The 22298-nt window shown below is 47.5% G+C and overlaps 2 protein-coding genes across 2 annotated transcripts in view; one reads left to right on the top strand and one right to left on the bottom strand.

The window, feature by feature from the left end:
• Nucleotides 1-528: 528 nt before the first annotated feature.
• DIO1 (iodothyronine deiodinase 1) lies at nucleotides 529-20389 on the bottom strand. Its single transcript, XM_069592242.1, has 4 exons — nucleotides 19910-20389; nucleotides 8012-8155; nucleotides 3795-3994; nucleotides 529-1573 (listed from the first exon to the last, which is right to left on the bottom strand). The coding sequence occupies exons 1-4, from the start codon at nucleotides 20244-20246 to the stop codon at nucleotides 1505-1507; spliced, it is 750 nt and encodes a 249-aa protein (XP_069448343.1). The 5' UTR covers nucleotides 20247-20389; the 3' UTR covers nucleotides 529-1504.
• Nucleotides 18804-22298, top strand: part of YIPF1 (Yip1 domain family member 1) — a 51878-nt gene continuing 48383 nt past the window's right edge. The window contains exon 1 of the mRNA XM_069592228.1: nucleotides 18804-19109. The gene's annotated coding sequence lies outside the window, so the exon portion shown is untranslated. The remainder of the gene's footprint in view (nucleotides 19110-22298) is intronic.

Here is a 22298-nt window from a genome sequence, read left to right as displayed (position 1 = left end):
CTGGGGTTCTGGTTTGAAGTTAAATATGAGGTTTGAATCTCAGCTTGTTGCTTACTGAGTCTGAGGCCTTCCATTAATTACTTAATTCTGAGCCTTGGTTTCCTCATCTGTAAAATGGGTCTAATAATCTCCTTTTTGACCTATATAGAGATTAAATAAGACTGCAAATCTGAAAGTGCCCATGCCTGATAAATGATTAACAACTATTTTTAAAAGTTCCTTGGCAGGTAAGACAGAGACAAGAAAAATGTGTTTTCATGTTAGAAAAATGCCTCCCAAGTATCTTCTATCATGTCATGTTGTGAAGGTAATTTGATTTCAGTGTGGACATTCTCTGGCAAGGAGTTTATGAGACAGAACCAGGTTAGACAGGTAACACATAGAGGCTGAGTGTTCTTCCCACCAAAGGAGGGCCTTCCAGCGTATGGTATTTTTTTGCTCATCAGATTAGATTGGTCTAGAATAAAAAATAGAACAAGCGGACACGAATTAGAAAAGACAATGTAAAGATCACACTGAAGCCATCCAGAAGAGCCTGATAGTTTTTAATCATTCTATGTTGGCTTGCTGCATCTTAAAACATTTTCTTTCAAATCAAGTCACAGCCGTGAGTACTTTAGGCTGTGGCCGTCATGAACAAATATGAAAAGAGGCAGAGTTAAAACAGCTCAATACCAATGGTTATCCATTAGTCTGAGGTGATCTAATGCAAATGACCTTCTAGGAGACTTGTGAAGAAATCAGAGAAACAGGATTCCAGATATGAGTTTCTGTATAACTGAGTGACAGCTCTGTGGCATTTGTTGTCTAGTTTGGTCAAGGTCATAGTGGTTTTAGGAAGCCAGTCTTCCCACCAAGCAGCTTGTTATAATTGAAAATAAAAGAAGATTCCCAGGTACAGAGAGCAAGACGTCTATGAGAAATATTCAAAGGTGGTAAAGTGAGTACCCTCCTCTTCTACTGTGGAACTGAAAATATATTACTGTGAAAACTCACCCATCACTGCCACCATCCTTTGTTTTAAATGTTTTGGCAAGAAAAAGATTACCATCTGTACTGTCTGCTCCCATTCTCTTTGAATTCCTTTGAAAACCTGGAGTTCTCCCCATGCTTAGTTCTAAAAGCCAATTTAGTGTCTTAAATTATCAATTCTTTAGATGGCAAATTTGGTACAATGAATTTACTTCATTCAAGGAATGCCATATTAGAGTGGCTGGATACTCAGAAGGAAACGCAGCGTATACCTGCTCTCATTCTTAGAATGCTGTGCAAGGAACACGGCCTCCATGGTGGGAGCAGTATGGAATTTTACCTTCTTTAATACTCGGCTTACTTGTGGCTTCATTTTCTCATTGCAACCATTGTTTGCTTGGATCAGAAAAATCCAGGCTAGTGATTCAACTGGGAACACAGGTCAAGAGGTAAATGACAGCTGGGATGGGGGTCAAACCAAGCCTTAAGGGGCCCTCATGTTGGGCACCTAGAACTGGGCAATCCGTCCAGATTAACTGTGGAGCTTTTCCAGAACAGCACGAACTTCCTCTGGATGGTAGTTCCAAGGACCAGGTTTACCCTGCAAGAGAAATGAGTCAGCATTTCCAGATTTCCAACTTGCGGGAATATGTAGGTCTGGGGCTGAGCTGAGCTGAGATGTGAGCTGATGACATCTTTGTGGAAGTCATCAGGATGGTGCAGTCAAGGGCAGATGTCCATGAGATAGATGAGAGCACCCAGGAAAAGCGTGTGGAATGGCACCAACATGTAATGGGAAGACTGGACAAAGAAGCAGGAGGAAAACCAGAGCAGGTAAAGAGGATAGTTTCAAAAGGAGAAAGGGATGTAGACAAATAAGCTTCTCTTCCACAGCTGGACCTTCAGACCAGCCACCCTCACATCAAGTTCTGCTCACTCTGCATCAAACCACCTCTGCCTGTCTAATCCCATGGCCTCAGTTCAGCCCTCTTCACCTCCTGTTTGGGCAACTACCACCCCAGCTCCTTCAGTCCATTCTTTTTTTTTAAATTGGAGTATATTTGCTTTAGAGTGTTGTGTTTGTTTCCTCCAGCCCATTCTTCACCTAGTAGTCCACGATCTTTCTAAAGTAGAGATCTGATTTGTGCTTCTCCGTGGCTCACAACTCTTTAGTGGCTCTTTGCTCTCAGATGTAGGCTGAACTCCTCGGTCCAGAATGAGCCTTTTATAATGGAAATGGCCCAACCCTCCACACCCTGCCCTAACACACCTCAGGGCTTGTCTCTCCTTCCTGTATTTGCAATGCTTTTTACTCACCATGTTCAAGTGGCAGCCTCCTTATCCTAAGCAGGTGTCACCTCCTCTGAAAAGCCTGCCCTTCCTCAGGGTTCAGGAAATTTATCATCTGAGAGCCAGATCTATCCTGATGTCTCACACCCTTTCCTTTACATACTGTCTATGCTGGTTTTGTGCTGTAATAGCAAACCTGAAGCGTTTCAGTGGGAATTGTTTGGCCCCCATGGAGTCATATTTCCTATCTGGCCCTTTGCAGTCCGTGCCCTGGAGCCTTACAGCACCCGGGAAGCTGTAACTCTCTATTTATGCCTTCTTATTCCCTGCTCCTCCAGATGTGAGTACTTTGAAGTAAGTTGAGGCTCCTTTTAAACTTGCGCTTGTGTTTCCAGTACTTGCTCAGGGCCTAACCCCAGGTAGGGACTCAGTACCCAGCTTGCCTCAATCAGGCCACCTCAGTACTGTGTCACAGGGAACGGGAAGGGAAGAAGGACTCGAACCCTCATGCTGTGACCCTTAGCATTCTGAGAATGTGTGTGCAGGTTGTTGCTTGTTTCACCGGCATGAGTAAGGCCTGCCGGACCCACGGGCAGAGAGGCACCCCAGAACTGGGCTTCATATGCTCCCCCAGGTTTGAATCCCTTCAGCAGATGTAAAACCTAATTTCTATCCTCTCAGGGGAGGCTAGTGATTCCCAGGTGGCACTAGTGGTAAAGAATCTGCCTGCCAACGCAGAAACCACAGGAGACACAGTTTCGATCCCTAGGTTGGGAAGATCCCCTGGAGAAGAAAATGGCAACCCACTCCAGTATTCTTGCCTGGAAAATCCCATGGACCGAGGAGCCTGGCAGGCTACAGTCCGTGGGGCTGCAGAGAGTCAGACAAGACTGAGTGACTGCGCACCGCACAACACACAACAGGGGAGGCTCACAGCGCCCCCAGGATCAGAAGCTGTGCTCCCTTCCTCCACCCTCACCAAGCTGGAAGCATTGGAGGGGTACATGATCACCAGAAAAGAAGACTGGGCTCAGGTCCTGCCTCAGCATTTGCTGCTCCAAGGTATGGAGGAGGTGGTCTTCCAGCCTCCACACCCATTCCAGGTTCAGGCCTGTTTCAAGGATTAGCAGCTTCAGACCCTCCCACTCCCATCCCATCCTAGAGGATTTAGAATTGAAATAGGAGCCTTGTGCAACTTGGCTTTAGGCAAGTCCATTTCCTCCTCTGAGCACTGTTCTCAAAATGGAAACGTTGTCTCTCAAAGCAAACCAGGGCTGGGCCAGTCTTCTGCATTCAGAAGGCACCCGGGAAGCTCCAACACCAGTCCAAATGCTAGGGCCTTTCTTGTGCATTATTTCATCCCCTGTGAGGTGGGGATGCATGTCTCCATTTTAGAGAAGAAACTGAAGCTCCAAGAGGGGAAAGGAGTTGCCTGTGGTCTCGTGGCTGGTAAATGACCAGGCAGCGATTTGAAACAGTCCTCTCTCTGCTCTTACCCTGCCCTCCCTGGGTCCCCTGCCACAAGTCCCCACCTTGTACAGGATCCTGCCCTCCTGGAGCACATAGAGCCGCTCTGGCAGTGCTGCGTAGCACGAGCTGCTCTGGTTCTTCATTGTGTCTACCACCACGGGGCACTGGGGGCTCCTGTCCAGCAGCAGGTGGGCTGCCCGCAAGCGGTCCTGGAGATTCCGGTGATTCTTGATGTCCACGTTGTTCTTAAAAGCCCAGCCATCTGTAACAGAAAGACCTGCAGGTCAGATACTGCCCCACTTTTAACTGAGGGTCCCAGATGGAGGACTTCTCAACTTTGGCACTACTGACAATTTGGGCTAGATAATTCTTTGTTGTGGGGGCTGTTTGGTGTGTTGTAAGATGTTAAGCAGCATCTTTGGCCACTACACACTAGATGTCCGTGGTGTCACCATGCCTTCAGCTTGTGACAACCGAAAATGTCTCAGACATTGCCAAATGCCCTCTGCGGGACAAAAATTACCCTGGGTTGAGAACCACTGCTGCCACACCATCTCCTCCAGGAAGCCTTCCTTGATATACTCGGCTGTGTGATATTGGGCAGGCTCTTTAAATCTTTTTAAATTCTCAGTTTTCCCATCTGCTAAATGAATTAAAAGAACCCACATTTCAGTTGGCTGTAAGGCTTACCTGAGATAATTCTGTAGAATTCCCAGTATTCTACCTGGTTCATTGTAGCTGCTATTGACTTACCTTGCCTGACTGCTCCAAAATAGCAGACAAGTAGAGAAGCTAGTTTTCATTCTTTTTTCTTTTTTTTCAGTTTTCATTCTCTACTACAGGTGTTCTACTATTTTTCTCTGGATGCCCCACCCTCACCCCGAACCAAATCTATTTAAGATTGCTTCACTTTAAATCAGTGGCCCCCAACATTTTTGGCACTAGGATCCGGTTTTTGGAAGACAGTTTTTCCACGGACTGGGTGGTGGGTGGGGGGATGATTTGGGGATGATTCAAGTGCGTAACATTAATTGTGCACTTTATTTCTATTATTATTATATCAGCTGCAACTCAGATCATCAGGCATTAGATCCTAGAGGTTGGGGACCCCTGCTTTAAAGGGAAGGGGATTTTCAATTGGCTTCACTGGCCGAGATGCCCATCTGCCAACTTAAAGGAGCTGGTCCTCATTAGTGAATGGGCCCACAGGTTGAAAAAATATCCATAAACTGGTACTGGCGTTGCCCTTCTTCTCTCCCCATATCTGGGGAGATTGGAACCCAGATAATGTGGTATGGGTTCTTTCAGATGCCATGGGGCCTGCATTTATAATAGTTGCCTCCCAAGGTAATGTAAGCTGCTGAAGTTGACCAGCAGAACTGGCTCCTCCTTCTTGTGCTTCAAAGTCCTCTCAAAGTACTCTTCCCTTAGGAAAACCCAGGATCAGAAGAAATTCACATCCAGTTACAACAGCCTGGACTCAGTTTAAAGTATTTATTAACTGCCCCAAGACAGCTAAACTTTGCTGATGACAGTAACACCAACTTATGCGTGTCATGTCTAGGCGAGCAGTCTGTTCCATCCATTAGCTCGCTGGCGCTTCCGGGATGTCCTTCTCATCCCCACCCTGCAGCTGGGAGTGCGGAGGCCCAGAGAGCAGCAGTGACCCGCTTCCCCACCTTTAACTGTGAGTTCTTTAGAGATAGGCGCTGCATGCACCTCTCATCTCTATGTGTCCCTTGGCCCAGCACAGGGCTGGACACATAGTAGGTACTCAGTAAATTCTGTTAAGTGGGTTATTCTGGGAGACATGTGTGTGCATGCTCAGTCATGTCTGACTCTTTTCGAATCTATGGACCGTAGGCTGCCAGGCTCCTCTGTCCTTGGGATTCTCCAGGGAAGAATAATGGAGTAGGTTGCCATGCCCTCCTCCAGGGGATCTTCCCAACCCAGGGACTGAACCTGTGTCTCTTATGTCTCCTGCATTGGCAGGCGGGTTCTTAACCACTAGTGCCACATGGGAAGACTTGTTCTGGGAGATAGGTGCTATTATTCTATTTTAGTGGCACAGAAGTGGGCATGGAAGGTAAGCTGTCCAGGTCACCTGGCCAGCCCGTGATGCAGCTGGGGCAATCCTCCTACCACAACTCATGCCTCCCTGTAATTTACCTGGACAGACACGTGGTATGTGGGGGGAAAGGAAGTCAACTGATTGGCTCAGACCTCCTAGGATTGGAGGACACTGGCTCTGTGCATTTTAGTTCTGGGATTCAGGCCTCACCTACTTCTGACTGATGGAGTGAGTACCCTGGGGAAGGAGTTGGGGAGGAAGAAGAAATGCTTGAACTAGGAGTGGCAGAGCACAGAGGATACACAGCACAGAAACCAGTATAGGTCAGGGCTGGAATAGGAAGCCTTTCCCTCAGAGGCTTGAGATGGACAGCCCTGGGTCCAGGAAAGGGTTCAACCTGCTCAGTCGGATTCCAGAGGAGGAGACAGGTATCAGGAAATTTCTGTGATATCCAACCGTTCTTGTTGCACTTTGCAACTTGTTCTTTTAGAGATTAAAGCTGGATTCTCTACAACCTTATTTCTCCAAGCGTGGGTCCCTGGACCAGCAGGTTCAACACTACCTGGAGGCATGACTTAAAGCGCCAAGTCTCAGGCCCCCCTCTGCTGCCCTGTGACCCAGAACCTGCATCTTAACAAGCTTACCAGGTGACTCGCATGCACTTTAAAGACTGAGCAGCACTGCCCCCAGAGTTAAATCAGCTTTGGCAGAGCTTCCACCATCAACTGTGCGAACATCAAGGCATCGCCTCCTCTCAGCCATGGAGGTGCCTGAGTTCTCTTTCCTTTCACTGATGGCTGCTGCTCTCCCAAAGGGTATTTAACAGAGAAACACATGGTTCTTGACTTTGCTCTACTGTTGCCTATGCTGTTTATTTTGAATTTTATTTTGGAAATGTTCAAATATACATAAAAGTAGAGAGAACAGTTTAATGAACCTCCATGTAACTGTTACCCTATGCTAATATTTTTAATTGCCCCAAAGTCTTCAATGAAAATAGAAGCTGCCAGTTAAATGAGCATAGTGTTAGGCTGAAAGCAGTTCTCCAACCTCTGGGTGCATATAAATTAAGATGCAATGGGCCTAGGGTGGGCCCTGGAAGATGCATTTTCAACAGGCAACCCACATGGCTCAGACACGAGGGATCTAGGACCACTCTGGGGAAAGGGCTGATGGAGCAGCTTTGCTGATAATTAATAACAATCTCTAAACACATGGATAAGCCAGCAGGCTAATACTGGTCTAAATGCTCACTTACCCAACTTTCACTGAGCTCTGACTCTATACCATGGACTCTACCAGGTGCTGAGTGACAGATGACTGAAACAGCTTCTTGTCTTGTGGGGTGATGGGGTGAGTAAATAATTCTCATTTCACTTAGCCACATGAGCCTTCTTGCCTTCTCCAACCTCAGAGTTTGAGGCTTGGGCCAAACTCTTGGGTTCAGTTCCCATAAAAATCAGAAGGACAGGGATGTGTCTGATTATCCTGTAAAGTTCAAGAGGCTTCGACCAAGCTGTAGAAGTTTCGGGGAAGGACATGTCTGCCCGTGGTAAGGCAGGACTTTCTCGCAGAGCTGTTCAGCAAAGGAACAAGATTTCCTATTAAATAATGAAAATAAGCTATCACCTATTAGGAGCTAAAACAAGGATTGCAGCCTCAGCTAAAAGCTGGCCCAGAGCAGGGGTTCTCAAAGTGTGGTCCCCCAGTCCACAGCTTCAGCATCACTCAGAGATGGCTAGAAATGTAAATTATTAGGCCCCACCCCAGGTTTAACTCCAACTCAGGGTGGGGTCCAGCAGTGTGCTTTCACAAGCCCTGGTGCTTCTGGCACTTGCAATGCTTGGGAAGCATGGATGGAGATGAACCAGGGAGAAGCTCCCTTGGAGCTTGGAGAGCCTTAGGATGGATCTCACACATTGTGAGAGAGCTGCCATTTCACTCATGACATTTCACAAGGTCTAAATTCCTTGTGATTGATTGCGCTCAGATGAGCTCCTCCCCCTGATTCCCCAACTTACCCACTCAATGTTAGAAGCACTCCAGGTTTCTGCTCTGTGTGACTAGCAGAGAGCACAGACTATGGAGTTAGCGAGTAGCAGCGACTGAGTTAGGTCCTCAACAAATAGTGACTCTTTCCTTCTCTCTTCCTCTTCTTTCCACCCCCAACCATGAGTGAAGGGGAGAGGGAAGGACATCTTTTTTTACCTGATGCATGTGCTTCTTCGATGTAAATGATGAGAAAATCTGCTACGGAACCAAATTCTTCAATAAGTCTCTTGAATTGGTCAAATTTGAAAATAAATGAAGGTCAGGTGCAACTTCCAAAATTCAGCACCAAGGGTCTGTTGCCTAAAACAAATGGTACCATCATCAACCAATAATCGACACATAGCATTTCTTTTGCAAGCACCGTCTTCACTCCTGCTTTCATTGTTACCTTTATTTCCTCTCTAAGATGGAGACAGGGCACAGTGCGGCGGTGGGGGGGCAGAAGCTTAGGACACGTGATTTAGCAGAGGCTAGAGCCAGTCCTCTTGCCTGGAGAATCCCATGGGCGGCGGAGCCTGGTGCACTGCAGTCCATGGGGTCGCTAAGAGTCGGATACAACTGAGTGACTTCCCTTTCACTTTTCACTTTCACGCACTGGGGGAGGAAATGGCAACCCACTCCAGTGTTCTCGCCTGGAGATTCCTAGGGACGGGGGAGCCTGGTGGGCTGCCGTCTATGGGGTCGCACAGAGTCGGACACGACTGAAGCGACTTAGCAGCAGCAGCAGCAGAGCCAGCTGACTCCTCTCCAGAATGAAGGCATTCTATCAGGCAGTTTCAGTGGATCACCTGCACTCACTGGGAAGTAAATAATGACAAAAAGAGTCCCTTTCATGCAGTGATAAGGCAGGCACCCATCTGTTCTGTCATCAATGTGATTAGTGTACTGCAAGGTGGGTGATTTTTTACCCTCTGGCTTATAGGCTTGTTCCATGTCACACAGCAGGTCAATGCTGGCGCTGGCGTTAAACCCAACATTCTGGCTTCTGGATTCTCGATATGGTGCTCTTTCTATTCAAAGCACCTCAGTTTCCTCACCCACAAATGGACATAATAACAATACTTACCTGATAGGATTGTTCTAAGGGTTAGGTAAGTTAAAACAGATAAGGGCTTAGAATGGTGCCTACCCATAGTAGGTACCCAATAAGTGTAATATTGCTCAAACTACCACACACTTGTACTCATATCACACGCTAGTAAAATAATGCAAAATTCTCCAAGCCAGGCTTCAGCAATATGTGAACTGTGAACTTCCAGATGTTCAAACTGGTTTTAGAAAAGGCAGAGGAACCAGAGATCAAATTGCCAACATCTGCTGGATCATCAAAAAAGCAAGAGAGTTCCAGAAAAATATGTATTTCTGCTTTATTGAAATAAATAAATAAATAAATACATTTATTTCTGCTATGCCAAAGCTTTTGCCTATGTGGATCACAATAAATTGTGAAAAATTCTGAAAGAGATGGGAATACCAGACCACCTGACCTGCCTCTTGATAAACCTGTATGCAGGTCAGGAAGCAACAGTTAGAACTGAACATGGAACAACAGACTGGTTCCAAATAGGAAAAGGTATACGTCAAGGCTGTACATTGTCACCCTGCTTATTTAACTTATATGCAGAATACATCATGAGGAACGCTGGGCTGGAGGAAGCACAAGCTGGGATCAACATTGCCGAGGGAAATATCAATAACCTCAGATATGCAGATGACACCACCCTTATGGCAGAAAGTGAAGAAATAAAGAGCCTCTTGATGAAAGTGAAAGAGGAGAGTGAAAAAGTTGGCTTAAAGCTCATGGCATCTGGTCCCATCACTTCATGGCAAATAGATGGGGAAACAGTGGCTGACTTTATTTGGGGGGGCTCCAAAATCACTGCAGATGGTGATTGCAGCCATGAAATTAAAAGACGCTTATTCCTTGGAAGGAAAGTTAGGGTAAGGGTAAGGTGAAGTTGTTCAGTTGTGTCCGACTCTTTGCGACCCCGTGGACTGTAAGCTACTAGGCTTCTCCGTCCATGGGATTCTCCAGGCAAGAATACTGGAGTGGATTGCCATTTCCTTCTCCAGGGGATCTTCCCGACCCAGGGATTGAACCCGAGTCTCCTGCATTGGAGGCGGACGCTTTAACCTCTGAGCCACCAGGGAAGGAAAGTTATGACCAACCTAAACACATATTCAAAAGCAGAGACATTACTTCGTCCACAAAGGTCCATCTAGTCCAGGCTATGGTTTTTCCACTGGTCATGTATGGATGTGAGAATTGAACTGTGAAGAAAGCTGAGCGCCGAAGAATTGATGCTTTGAACTGTGGTGTTGGAGAAGACTCCTGAGAGTCCCTTGGACTGCAAGGAGATCCAACCAGTCCATTCTGAAGGAGATCAGCCCTGAATATTCATTGGAAGGACTGATGTTGAAGCTGAAACTCCAATACTTTGGCCACCTGATGTGAAGAGCTGACTCATTTGAAAAGACCCTGATGCTGGGAAAGATTGAGGGCAGGAGGAGAAGGGGATGACAGAGGATGAGATGGCTGGATGGCATCACTGACTTGATGGACATGGGTTTGGGTGAACTCTGGGAGTTGGTGATGGACAGGGAGGCCTGGCGTGCTGCGGTTCATGGGGTCGCAAAGAATCAGACACAACTGAGTGACTGAACCGAACTGAATAAGTGTAAGCTCTCATTTCCTCTCTGAGCTGTGAAGTGGGAGCAGTGGAGAAGGCTCCAGAAAGAGTGAAATGTGGGGATTGGTCACATAATTGGCTGGGCCAGGGCAAAATGAAAATTCAAGGCCTTTCATTCAAAAAGTGGGGGAAAGTGCCAATAAATATATTAAAATATAGTTTTCTGGTACAGTATCTCTCTTGCCCTGGCATGCTGCTTTTTAGTTGCTATTTAATATCGGGTTCCCCTGGGCACAGAGATATTCATAGGGTGAATGTAGACTCTCACAGTCACCCAGGAGGCCCCAAACTCTGCATTCATGTATGTGTATTTGTGGCTGCTGGCTACCAGCTTTCCTTTCCCTCCAGCTACCAGGCCAATGTACCATGCCCTGGCCAGGAGCACAGAAACTGAGCCAGACATGTCATCCTCCCACCTGCCATCTCCCAAACCCACAGGGTATTACAACTTCCATGCAGGGACATGTTCGGTACCTCGAGGAAAGGAGTGGGGGCAAAAGCCTTCTCCCATTAAGTCACCCCAGTCACTTGCCAAATGGATTCGTGGCACTGTCAGCTCAGGCTGGGGATGGCCACCTCCATGCTCTCCTGTGAGATACTGCAGGATGCCCACACCTGGCCCTAACCTTTCCTATTCCTGGGTCCAGATCCTCTCTAGGCCTGAAGGTGGCAGCAGCCACTGGGTGGGAGCAAGGAGGTTGGATAGGCTGGGGCCCTGGGAGTCCAGGAGTGGTCCTGGGAGAACTACTAGGGGTCGGGGAGAGGGAGGGGGGAGGCTGTAGGAAACAGGAACCTGTGTGAACCAAGGATCCAAGTCCCTGAGGCATGTCCAATTGTCCAAAAAGTCTTCTCTTGCAAAATACAAATTAAAGATAAAACTATCAAGAATTTCAAGACAGTTCTGGCAGAGCGCTCAGTTCAGTCGCTCAGTCGTGTCTGACTCTTAGCGACCCCATGAACCGCAGGACGCCAGGCTTCCCTGTCCATCACCAACTGTTGGAGTCCACCGAAACTCATGTCCATCGAGTCAGTGATGCCATCCAGCCATCTCATCCTCTGTTGTCCCCTTCTTCTCCTGCCCTCAATCTTTCCCAGCATCAGGGTCTTTTCAAATAAGTCAGCTCTTTGCATCGGGTGGCCAAAGTATTGGAGTTTCAGCTTCAGCATCAGTCCTTCCAAAGAGTGCTCAGCCCCTTCTGAATAAGCACCCTTCGTGATTCACTGGTCCCATACCCAGGAAGACAGCCCTGGGTGAGAGCCTTCTGTAACTCCTCCAGCAGGTCCTGCACTGTGGCATGGCCAGTTTAAGTGTCTGCATCCCACAGTCTACTCACTGCCCCTGAGGGCAGGGTCTGTTCCTCATTCTTCCTCACATCCGCAGCACTGAGTATACCCTCATCGCAATACAAGCATTCATTCAGTGCAAATAAGGTGCATAGTCCTCCGCCACACTCTAGGGATTCAGCACAGAGCAGAAGCAACAGGTCTCTGCCTGTGTGCAATTAGAATGTAAAAGTGTTTGTTGCTCAGAAGTGTCAGATTCTTTGCGACCCTATGGACTGTAGCCTACAAGTCTGCTCTGACCATGGAATCTCCAGGCAAGAATACTGGAGTGGGCTGCCATTTCGTTCTCCAGGGGATCTTCTTGACCCAGGGATCGAACCTGGGTCTCCTGCATTGCAGGCAGATTCTTTACCGTCTGAGCCGCCAGGGAAGCCCCTATGCAACTGAAGATCTGTTTAATGGGGAGACAGGCAGGAAACAAGAAAATACATAAAAGAAGTCATTTCAAGTTGTGATAAGTGTCAGAAAAGAGACTATAAAGGAGTGACTTGACATTGGTGGGTCAGGGGAGGCCTCTGAGGAGATGCCGTTTACCCTGAGAAATAGGAAAGAGCCAACCATGGGCAAAGGGAGAAGAGGGTCATTCCAGGCAAAGGGGCGCCACGTCCAGAGGCCCAAGAGGGACAGAGCTTGGTGTACCGAAAGATCTGCAAGGCCACTATGGCTGGAACCAGGCCAAGGGCAGTGACAGATGTAACTGGAGAGGTAGGTAGGGCCAAAGCAGGCAGGCTCTCCTATGCCATGGCATAGAATGTGGATTTTCTTCCAGGTCCAAGAGGACATCATGGAGATAAAGCAAGGATGGTGGACATTTGTTGCAATTTTGGCTGCCCAGCCTGTAGCCTTCCTTCCTGCTTGGAATTCCCTATTTTGTGTACTATCATTAGGGGATTGTGCCCAGCCGTGCTCTATGGAAGAGAGACGGGCCAGGTCCATTCTCCCTCCCAGCAGCCAGGCCACAGGCTGGCTGGTTGGACCCTCCCACGTAGTTCTTTGATTCTGGAGTGACTGAGATGGTAGAACCCATCCACGCCCCAGTGGTAGAGCCCCAAGGGGATGCTGAAGTCCCTACAGTGGAGAGGGATTTCCCATGGCAACCACAGTGTCAGCAGCTTCCAGGCCCAACTGCTGAAACTAAAAGATTGTTCAGGGCCAGTGCTCCTGCTGTGACTGATTCTGGGGAGCCTGTAACATTTTTCTAACACACTTGGCATTTATACACGTGGAAATGCGTGTGACTAAGAAACCCCGAGTGAGTTTCTGTTGCTTACAAGCCAAAACTCTGATTGCTACTGTAGGCTACTAGATGAAAAATAATCGGCTCACCCTTTAGAATGGGCCTGGCTGCTCAGTGGAGAAAGGATTGAGAGTGAGAACAGAGGAGGGGCAGAAGCAGTTAGGGGTAGCTGGGGAAATCCACAAGGGAGTTAATGGGAGTCTAGGCTAGTGCATGTGTACAGGGGGAAGGGGCAAAGGTAGAACTGGTGGGACTTGTCAAATGATGGGGAGTGGAGGACATTTTGACTTGCTTGTGGTTTCTTTGGTTAGTTATTTCTTTAACTTGTTCCACAAAGGATTTAAAGGAGCTTACACATATAATAAAATATGAAAAAAAACATTTTGAAAGCCGTGGCCCTCCAGGGGGCTCAGATCTCAAGCATTTGTTGTACTGCTGCTGCTGCGCTAAGTCGTGGCCGACTCTTTGCGACCCCATGGACTGCAGTCCGCCAGGCTCCTCTGTCCATGTGATTTCCCAGGCAAGAATACTGCAGTGGGTTGCTATTTCCTTCTCCAGGGAATCTTCCTGACCCAGGGATCGAACTAGAATCTCCTGCATTGGCGGATGAATTCTTTACCCCTGGGCCACCTGGGAAGCCCATGCATTCATTGTAACTGAGCTAATATTGACGCTGAGTTTCCAGATGGCCAAGGAAAAGGAGGAACATGATTGCTTACATATTCCTCATTTTTCAGTACCTGAGGGGAAAGCAGGCCTGTTCCACTGGAGATATAAAGTTCTTGTCATCCTTGCCGCGCAGATGACCTCACAGGAGGCCCTAGGAGGCACTGGGAAGGCCTCAGCGGGTTGCCTCCTCACCCCATATGACAAGTTTGCTCAGGTCACAGCAGGGGAGGCTCAGAGGCCAGTCATAGCCAAGTGGCTAGCTATTGGCCTCCAATGACCCCAGGGAGTCACACTTCAGATAAGAACTGAGGAGATTTAAGGTCAGGACCAGAGCCAAATATGAGCTGTCTGGAAATTTGTTTTTAATGGGATAAAAATTTCAACATCCACTGATTAGGACGTGAAGAAACACAGTCATTTGTTTAATTATTTATAGTGTGGCTGGGTGCAGCGATCAGTATTGAGGGCAAAGTTTCACCTGAGTTCCCTGCTTTTCTGGTAGCAGACGGAAAATGGATAGAGGCGAGGGGGTGGCCAGACTGAGGACTGGCCCCCTGCCCATGTCCACAGGCCACACTGCGGAGGACACCAGTTCAAGAACATCAAGCAAGGACTGACTGTCAAGTCCCGCTTGTTTGTATAAGTGGGGAAACGGCTCTGTGGTAGCACTAGACTCAAACCCATCATTGGTTAACTTACTGGTCAACCCCCAAACCAGTAAATTAATCCCCATGCCAGGCTCTCTCAGCAGAGAAAACCAGCCTGTTTATAGTTACTAGATGACCCCTTATAAGTATACTTGGAGAGATTTTAGAAGATTTTAAACGGGGGGTGAAATAAATCTAGTTTCAGATTAATGGCCAGATTCTAAGAAAAGCGATCATCCAGATTTGCCTTCTACCCCAACGTGGCAGTTATCAGCGTTGCGTGGTGTATGTCTGGTGTGTCCAGGTGCATGTACCTGCAGAGGATAAGAGGTGGCTGAGAGTTTCTCTGATATTCTGTTTTTTTATCCAACATTAGAAAGCACACCACCTGAGAGTCAGGAGTCTCAAGTTCTTGTTCGGACTCTACAAGAACTCTCTGTGTGACTCTGAGCAAGTCCTTTACCTCTCTGGGCCTTTGCATCTGAAAAAATGAAAGGGCTGCTTTATATGATCTGTAAAGAGTCTTCCCAAATCCCAAAGAAAGGCAATGCCAAAGAATGCTCAAACTACCACACAATTGCACTCATCTCACACGCTAGTAAATTAATGCTCAAAATTCTCCAAGCCAGGCTTCAGCAATACGTGCACTGTGAACTTCCAGATGTTCAAGCTGGTTTTAGCAAAGGCAGAGGAACCAGAGATCAAATTACCAACATCGCTGGATCATCAAAAAAGCAAGAGAGTTCCAGAAAAACATCTACTTCTGCTTTATTGACTATGCCAAAGCCTTTGACTGTGTGGATCACAATAAACTGTGGCAAATTCTGAAAAAGATGGGAATACCAGACCACCTGACCTGCCTCTTGAGAAACCTGTATGCAGGTCAGGAAGCAACAGTTAGAACTGGACATGGAACAACAGACTGGTTCCAAATACGAAAAGGAGTACGTCAAGGCTGTATATTGTCACCCTGCTTATTTAACTTCTATGCAGAGTACATCATGAGAAACGCTGGGCTGGAAGAAGCACAAGCTGGGATCAACATTGCAGGGAGAAATATCAATAACCTCAGATATGCAGATGACACCACCCTTATGGCAGAAAGTGAAGAGGAACTAAAAAGCCTCTTGATGAAAGTGAAAGAGGAGAGTGAAAATGTTGGCTTAAAGTTCAACATTCAGAAAATGAAGATCATGGCATCTGGTCCCATCACTTCATGGCAAATGGATGGGGAAACAGTGGAAACAGTGTCAGACTTTATTTTTCTGGGCTCCAAAATCACTGCAGATGGTGACTGCAGCCCTGAAATTAAAAGACGCTTACTCCTTGGAAGGAAAGTTATGACCAACCTAGACAGCATATTGGAAAGCAGAGACATTACTTTGCCAAGAAAGGTCTGTCTAGTCAAGGTTATGGTTTTTCCTGTGGTCATGTATGGATGTGAGAGTTGGACTGTGAAGAAAGCTGAGCGGTGAAGAATTGATGCTTTTGAACTGTGGTGTTGGAGAAGCCTCTTGAGAGTCCCTTGGACTGCAAGGAGATCCAACCAGTCCATTCTGAAGGAGATCAGTCCTGGGTATTCATTGGAAGGACTGATGCTGAAGCTGAAATTCCAATACTTTGGCCACCTCATGCGAAGAGTTGACTTGTTGGAAAAGACTCTGATGCTGGAAGGGATTGGGGGCAGGAGGAGAAGGGGACGACAGAGGATGAGATGGCTGGATGGTATCACCAACTCGATGGACATGAGTTTGGGTAAACTCTGGGAGTTGGTGATGGACAGGGAGGCCTGGCGTGCTGCGATTCATGGGGTCACAGAGTTGGACACGACTGAGTGACTGAACTGAACTGAAAGAGTCTTCCAGACCTTCCAGCCTGGGGCTCCAAAATGAGTCTGGATTTATACCTAAAGCATACAGCAGAGCTCTTTAGTGGACTGATGGGTTTCCAAAGCTCTTATAGACTGTCTTTCTTTTTTATTTTTTTCCTTTTGAAAATTTTTATTTATTTTTTAATTGAAGGATAATTGCTTTATGAATTGTGTGGTTTCTGCCAAACATCAACACAGAATGTCTTTCTAATAAGCAGAACTGATCATGTTAACTCTACTTGAAGATCCTTCTAAGAACTCACCAGTACATTCACAGTAAAGGCTCTTTGCTAAGACACAGAGGTCCCAGAAGCTCTGATCCCTGATGACATCTCCAGCCTCCTTCTTCACTCCTTCATGCTTCTCACACCCTACTTCTACCAAGCTGACTGATGCCCCTCTGTGTATCAGACCTCTACTGGCCCTCCCCTCCACCCTGCTCTGTTCACTACTCTCCTCTTCCTCACCCATCCCGAGGCTTCAGTGCTTACACCATTAGCTCACCATTCTCTTCTCCAGGAAGCCCTCCCCTGACCGTCTTCCCACCTGACCCTACTCCTTCCTGAACTCCTTGGTCCCCTCTACCCCTCCATCATCTCCTTCCTTAAGCAATGAGATCTTCCAGTTGTGCTGATTTCTGTATCATCAGTACCTATTACTTCAGGGGACTCTGGACCAATGTGCTGAAATTCTATTTTATACAAGTTTTTTTTTCATTGCTCAGACTCCTTCTCTCTCCATCATCAATTTCAGGTGCAGCAGCAGGGAGCAGAGGCAAATAGAACAGTACTGAAAAAGTACACTGAGAACTTCCCTGGTGATTCAGTGGCTAAGACTGCACTCTCAATGCAGGGGACCTGGGTTTGATCCCTAGTCAGGAAACTAGACTGCATGTGCCTCAACTAAGCATTCACATGCTGCAACAAAGACTGGTGAAGCCAAACAAATAAATATTTTAAAAAATAAAATGTACACTGGCCCACTGGAAAGTAAGCAGTTAAAATAAGCAAGTAAATGCTGTGAATTGGCCATGAGGCACGTTAGCGTTCATGAGGCTGGTCACTAGACCATCAAAAGTCAGCAAATTGGCGTGGTTCTATCACAGGAGTTGGCATGAGGTAGACTCACAGGAAACATGAGCTGATTCTCACTGTTCTTATCATCAGTGGTCACTTAGTGAATGTTTGCTGAATAAACCAAGGTCATTTCTGCACTGCAGTTTAAGATCATGAGCAAAAAAACTCTTACCCTTCCCTCTAATTGAAACACTCTTCCCTTTTCAAGCTACCAAAATCTTACTTATTTTTCAAGGCTCAATTCCAACACCACCTCCTCCAGGAAACCTTCCAAGCCCTGCAGGTGAAGTTCATACCTTTATAGTCTCCCCTCAGCCTCATGGAACTGTATGGATTTGTTATTACTTCTGTCTGTACCATGAAACCATAAATTCCTCAAACAAAAGAGCAAGCTCTGACCCAGCTCTGAGTAGAGCCTGGCGTCTAGCTGAGGATCTAGCTCGAGGGAGGTGCTCGTGAATGTCTGCTGAGGTACACTGGAAAAACAGGATGAAGAAGCCCGGATCCTGGGTCTGACTTGGTCACGCACTGGCTCTGCCACCTTTGCCCTCAGTTTCCTCCATTTCCCTTTTAAAATGAGAGCACTGGATCAGGCCAGCATCTCCCAGAGTGTGTTCTTTGGAACTAATATGACGATGATAGGATATCCCTCCAGCGGAGAGTGGGAAGTTGTATGTGTGTGTTAGGAAAATTAGTCAGTGCTGTGTGAAAGTTTTTCAAGTTTTTTTTTTTTTTTTTTAAGTTTCAGGGCCTCTCAGAGACTCTTATGCTCATGCACATGATGAATTTCCAGGAGGAGAGGATGTACTGTGCTTAGTCGCTCAGTCATGTCTGTCTTTTTGCTACCACATGGACTGTAGCCCACCAGGGTCCTCTGTCCATGGGGGTTCTTCAGGCAAGAATACTGGAGTAGGTTGCCATTTACTTCTCCAGGAGATCTTCCCAACCCAGGGATCAAACCCAGGCCTCCCGTATTGCAGGTGAATTCTTTACCATCTGAGCCACCAGGGAAACCCAAGAATACTGGAGTGGGTAGCCTATCCCTTCTCCAGGGGATCTTCTGGACCCAGGAATTGAACTGGGGTCTCCTGCAGTGCAGGCGGATTCTTTACCAGTTGAGCTACCAGGGAAGCCCAGAGGAGAGTATACTATGCAGGATTTCTCAAACTATTTTGACCAGGGAACACTATCTAGTAAAGCATATCTATGGGATTTTGTTCCCAAAGAACACACTTTGAAAAACACCAGATTAGTCAATAACCTCAGGGACCTTCTCTCCTCTGTTTGCTGTGTTCATGCCCTGGGATTTCCACAGCCGTGTCCCAAGGTGCCCCTGCCTGGGCAGGAGGATAACACTTGTGCTTGGGCAGCCAAGTGCTGGGTAGGAAGGATCAGTGCCCAGGAGAGGTCCAGGCAGAGATCCAGGAGTTGAGAAGGGAGGGAGAGCGGGAGAGCTGTAGGGATCTGAGCTGGTGTCCCAGGGGAGGCCTGAGAGCAGACCCTGCTGATGAGGAATGGTGGTGATGGTGGGGAAGGGCGTCAGCAAAGACAGAGAAGGGAAAGCACAATGGATGTACAAGAGCCAGCAGTTCACCTGGAGGCAGTGTGCTGAGGGGAAGCCTGCAGATGAAGTTGGGAAGGAAAACGAGTCAGTCCAGAGAGGACATAGAGAACAAGGCTGAGCCTGGACTTCATCCCGGATGCAGATGGGGCTGCTGAAGGTTGGTGAGCTGGGGTACCAGTCAGCCAGGGATATGTTTGTGGAAGGGTCATCTGGTGACCATCCTCAAGTTAGGTGGGAAGAGAGGGCAAGATGGGGAGGAGGAAGAGCAGGAAGAGCAGCTGTGAGGACAAAAGAGAAGCCTGAGCAGAGAGGCCTTTAAGAACCCAAACAGATAGAGCTGGTTTGTCTGGGAGAGGGAGAGAGAGAGATCTGCAACAAATATTTACTGGGCAACTGCCATGAGCCAGCAGCAGCCAGGGGGACCCAACAGCGGGTTAGAGCACAGCCTCCACTTGCATAGAGCTTGCAGGCTAGTGAAGAGGACAGACAATAATCAAACACCCACACATATTAATAATTATAAACCATGACAGGTGTGTAAAGTGAAGTTTAGGATATGAAGCATAGAAGAGGGGATTAACTGAGATCAGGGGACCGGGATCAGGGGGTGTCACTGAGCAAGAGTCTGAAGGATGAACCAGAGTGGACCAGATAGGGGCAGGGAGGTAGGGAGGGGATGGTGAAGACATCCCAGGCAGAGCAACTGTGCAGTAAGAGCGGCGCTCAAGGAGCTGATGGCTAGTGGGACTGGCTTGCCATCTGATTGCCTGGGAAGGTGGTGTTGTCACTTAGAAGAACAGAACCCAGGAGAAGTCCTTGTTTTCAGGAAGTGGGAAGAGGACAAGAAGCCGGAAAAGGAGCAGCTGGAGCAGTGGCATTAAGGCTTTCCACCCCACCTGCCCACCCCCTCAAACACCCCCATCCAAGCACGTCTCAAGCTTGGACCAGCCGTCTGACCTTGCATGAAGTCCCAGATGCTGCACCTCTCTCCTGACAGGCGGACTACAGGGCAGTTTGGGGCCAAACCCCCTTGTTCAGTCATGTCCTCCAGTCGCTGCCAACGGACCTTCAGGATAAACCAGAAATACTGGGCACTGAAGAAGGTAGGGATCCAGTTTTCATGGGAGAAGTGTGGGTTCCTGGTCATGCCAGTCTTCTCGCCCATGGCCAGGATGTTCTTCTTGACCCTCCTGGGAAAGAGCGTCAGGAGCACTTTGCCTATGGCTACATGCAGGGCCACCTGAAAGAGGACCCAGAGCCTCTTCAGCCATAGCCCTGGCGGGGGCAGCCCCATCACAACACAGCCAGAGCTGGCTCTGAGGCCGGTGGACAGAGAGGAAACCTCCCGGCCACTCAGGGAGGAGCTGGACAAAGGTGACAGACGGCGGCAGCCAACCCAGACAGGAGGAAGGTGCCAGGACAGAAGGGGCTTGCCTTCCGGTCAATAGAATGGAAAATTTCAAGCCAGGGGCTAAAGGTCTGTTCTAATGACCATTTCAGACTTTTTGCCTTACTTAACCTTTGAGAGATACCTGGATGGGAAGATTTCAGGTCCTAAATTCTCCCTCTGATAAAATCAAAAAACAAAAGCTTTAAACCGGCACACTTAAAGGGATTCTGTGGTTCTTTAGAAAGGCTCTGTTGCAGTAAGTTCTACTGTTAATTATTTAATAATGTAAATTGTCCTTTTACTGCTGAAGGATGTTTTCTCACTCACAGCTTCTAGCTAGTGGTTGTGAATTTCTGGAGGCCTAGCCCTGCCCAGAGGATTTGGGTCTGGAAGCTCTCCAGGTAGAGACTGAGCTGACATCCCCAAGGAAACCTGGGCCTGCTCCTTCCCTCAGCACTGAGGGTAGAGTAATGAATACAGTGTTGCTCTTAGCTGGGTGCAGTGCAGAGCAGGGAAGGGTCAAGTGGACAGAAGAGTGTCCTCCGTGTATGTACAGAGAGGAAGGTTAAATGGGGCACTGGGAGCATGGAGAGGGGGCAGCTAATTCTGTTTAGAAAGGTCAAGAGGAATTCCCCAAGCAAGCGATGTCTATGCTGAAACCAGAAATACAGAAGCTGCTGCTGCTGTTGCTAACCCACTTCAGTCGTGTCCAGCTCTGTGCGACCCCATAGACGGAAGCCCACCGGGCTCCCCCATCCCTGGGATTCTCCAGGCAAGAACACTGGAGTGGATTGCCATTTCCTTCTCCAATGCAGGAAAGTGAAAAGTGAAAGTGAAGTCACTTAGTCGTGCCTGACTCATAGTGATCCCATGGACTGCAGCCCACCAGGCTTCTCCATCCATGGGATTTTCCAGGCAAGAGCACCAGAGTGGGCTACCATTGCCTTCTGCAAAATACAGAAGAGCAAGCAGTAAGCAGCCCAGTGGGGTCAGTGGTCCTGGTGGAAAGAACCATGTATCCAGAGAACTTCAAGCCAGAGAGTGCCTGGCTCATGAGAGAAAGAGAGAAGAATCACAGAAGCTCAGAACTGTGGAGTGTTTCAGAAAACCTCTGAAACCACTTTATTTTTTAAGCAGGGAAACTGAGACCCAGAGAAAGGAAGTGGCCTCAGGTCCATTCTGCTGTTAGTAATCTCTAAGGGGTTGATTCACAAAGCGTAAGTTTAGGCCTCCTGAGGCATTTATGTACCTGTGTGTTAGGACAGAAGGGAGAACGCCATGAAAGTGGTTGTCGCCTTCAAAAAGGTGTCAGCCTTGGCCAGCAGCCCACTAACTTTATTTAGAGAAAGAAAAACTGGCTCCAAAAGATGTTCTCTTTCTGAGCATCTCAGTGCAAATACCACATGCTGTGCCCACAAAGTGCAAACACTTGCCTCTTCAAGCCATGATAACTCTCCTGTGTATACAGCATTTTGCCAGGTACAAAGCAATCTTTATCCCTGGTGTCAGTTGTTTTTTCTTATCATTGTTTGTTTTAAATGGGCTATTTTGGGAGCAGTATTAGATTCACAGTAAATAAACAGAAAGTACAGTGAGTTCCCATATACCTCCTGTTTCCACACATTCACAGCCTTCTGCAATAGCCATATCCCACCAGAGTGGTACATCTGTTACATGGATGAATCTATATTAACAAATCCTTATCACCCAAGGTCCATAGCTTACATTAGAGTTCACTCTTGGTGCCGTATACTCTATGGGTTTTGACAAATATGTGATGTATGTATTCACCATTATGGTATCATAAAGAATAGTTTTGCTGTCCTAAAATCTTCTGTGCTCCACCTGTTCATTTCTCTCTCTCCGTGGGCAACCATTCACCTTTTGAGTATTTCCATAATTTTGCCTTCTCTAGAACATCATATAGTTCTAGAATCATACAGTATATAGTCTTTT

Source organism: Ovis canadensis, chromosome 1, assembly GCF_042477335.2.
Source record: "Ovis canadensis isolate MfBH-ARS-UI-01 breed Bighorn chromosome 1, ARS-UI_OviCan_v2, whole genome shotgun sequence".
In the NCBI taxonomy this organism is placed as follows: domain Eukaryota; kingdom Metazoa; phylum Chordata; class Mammalia; order Artiodactyla; family Bovidae; genus Ovis; species Ovis canadensis.
This window is presented reverse-complemented; position numbering and strand designations above follow the sequence as displayed.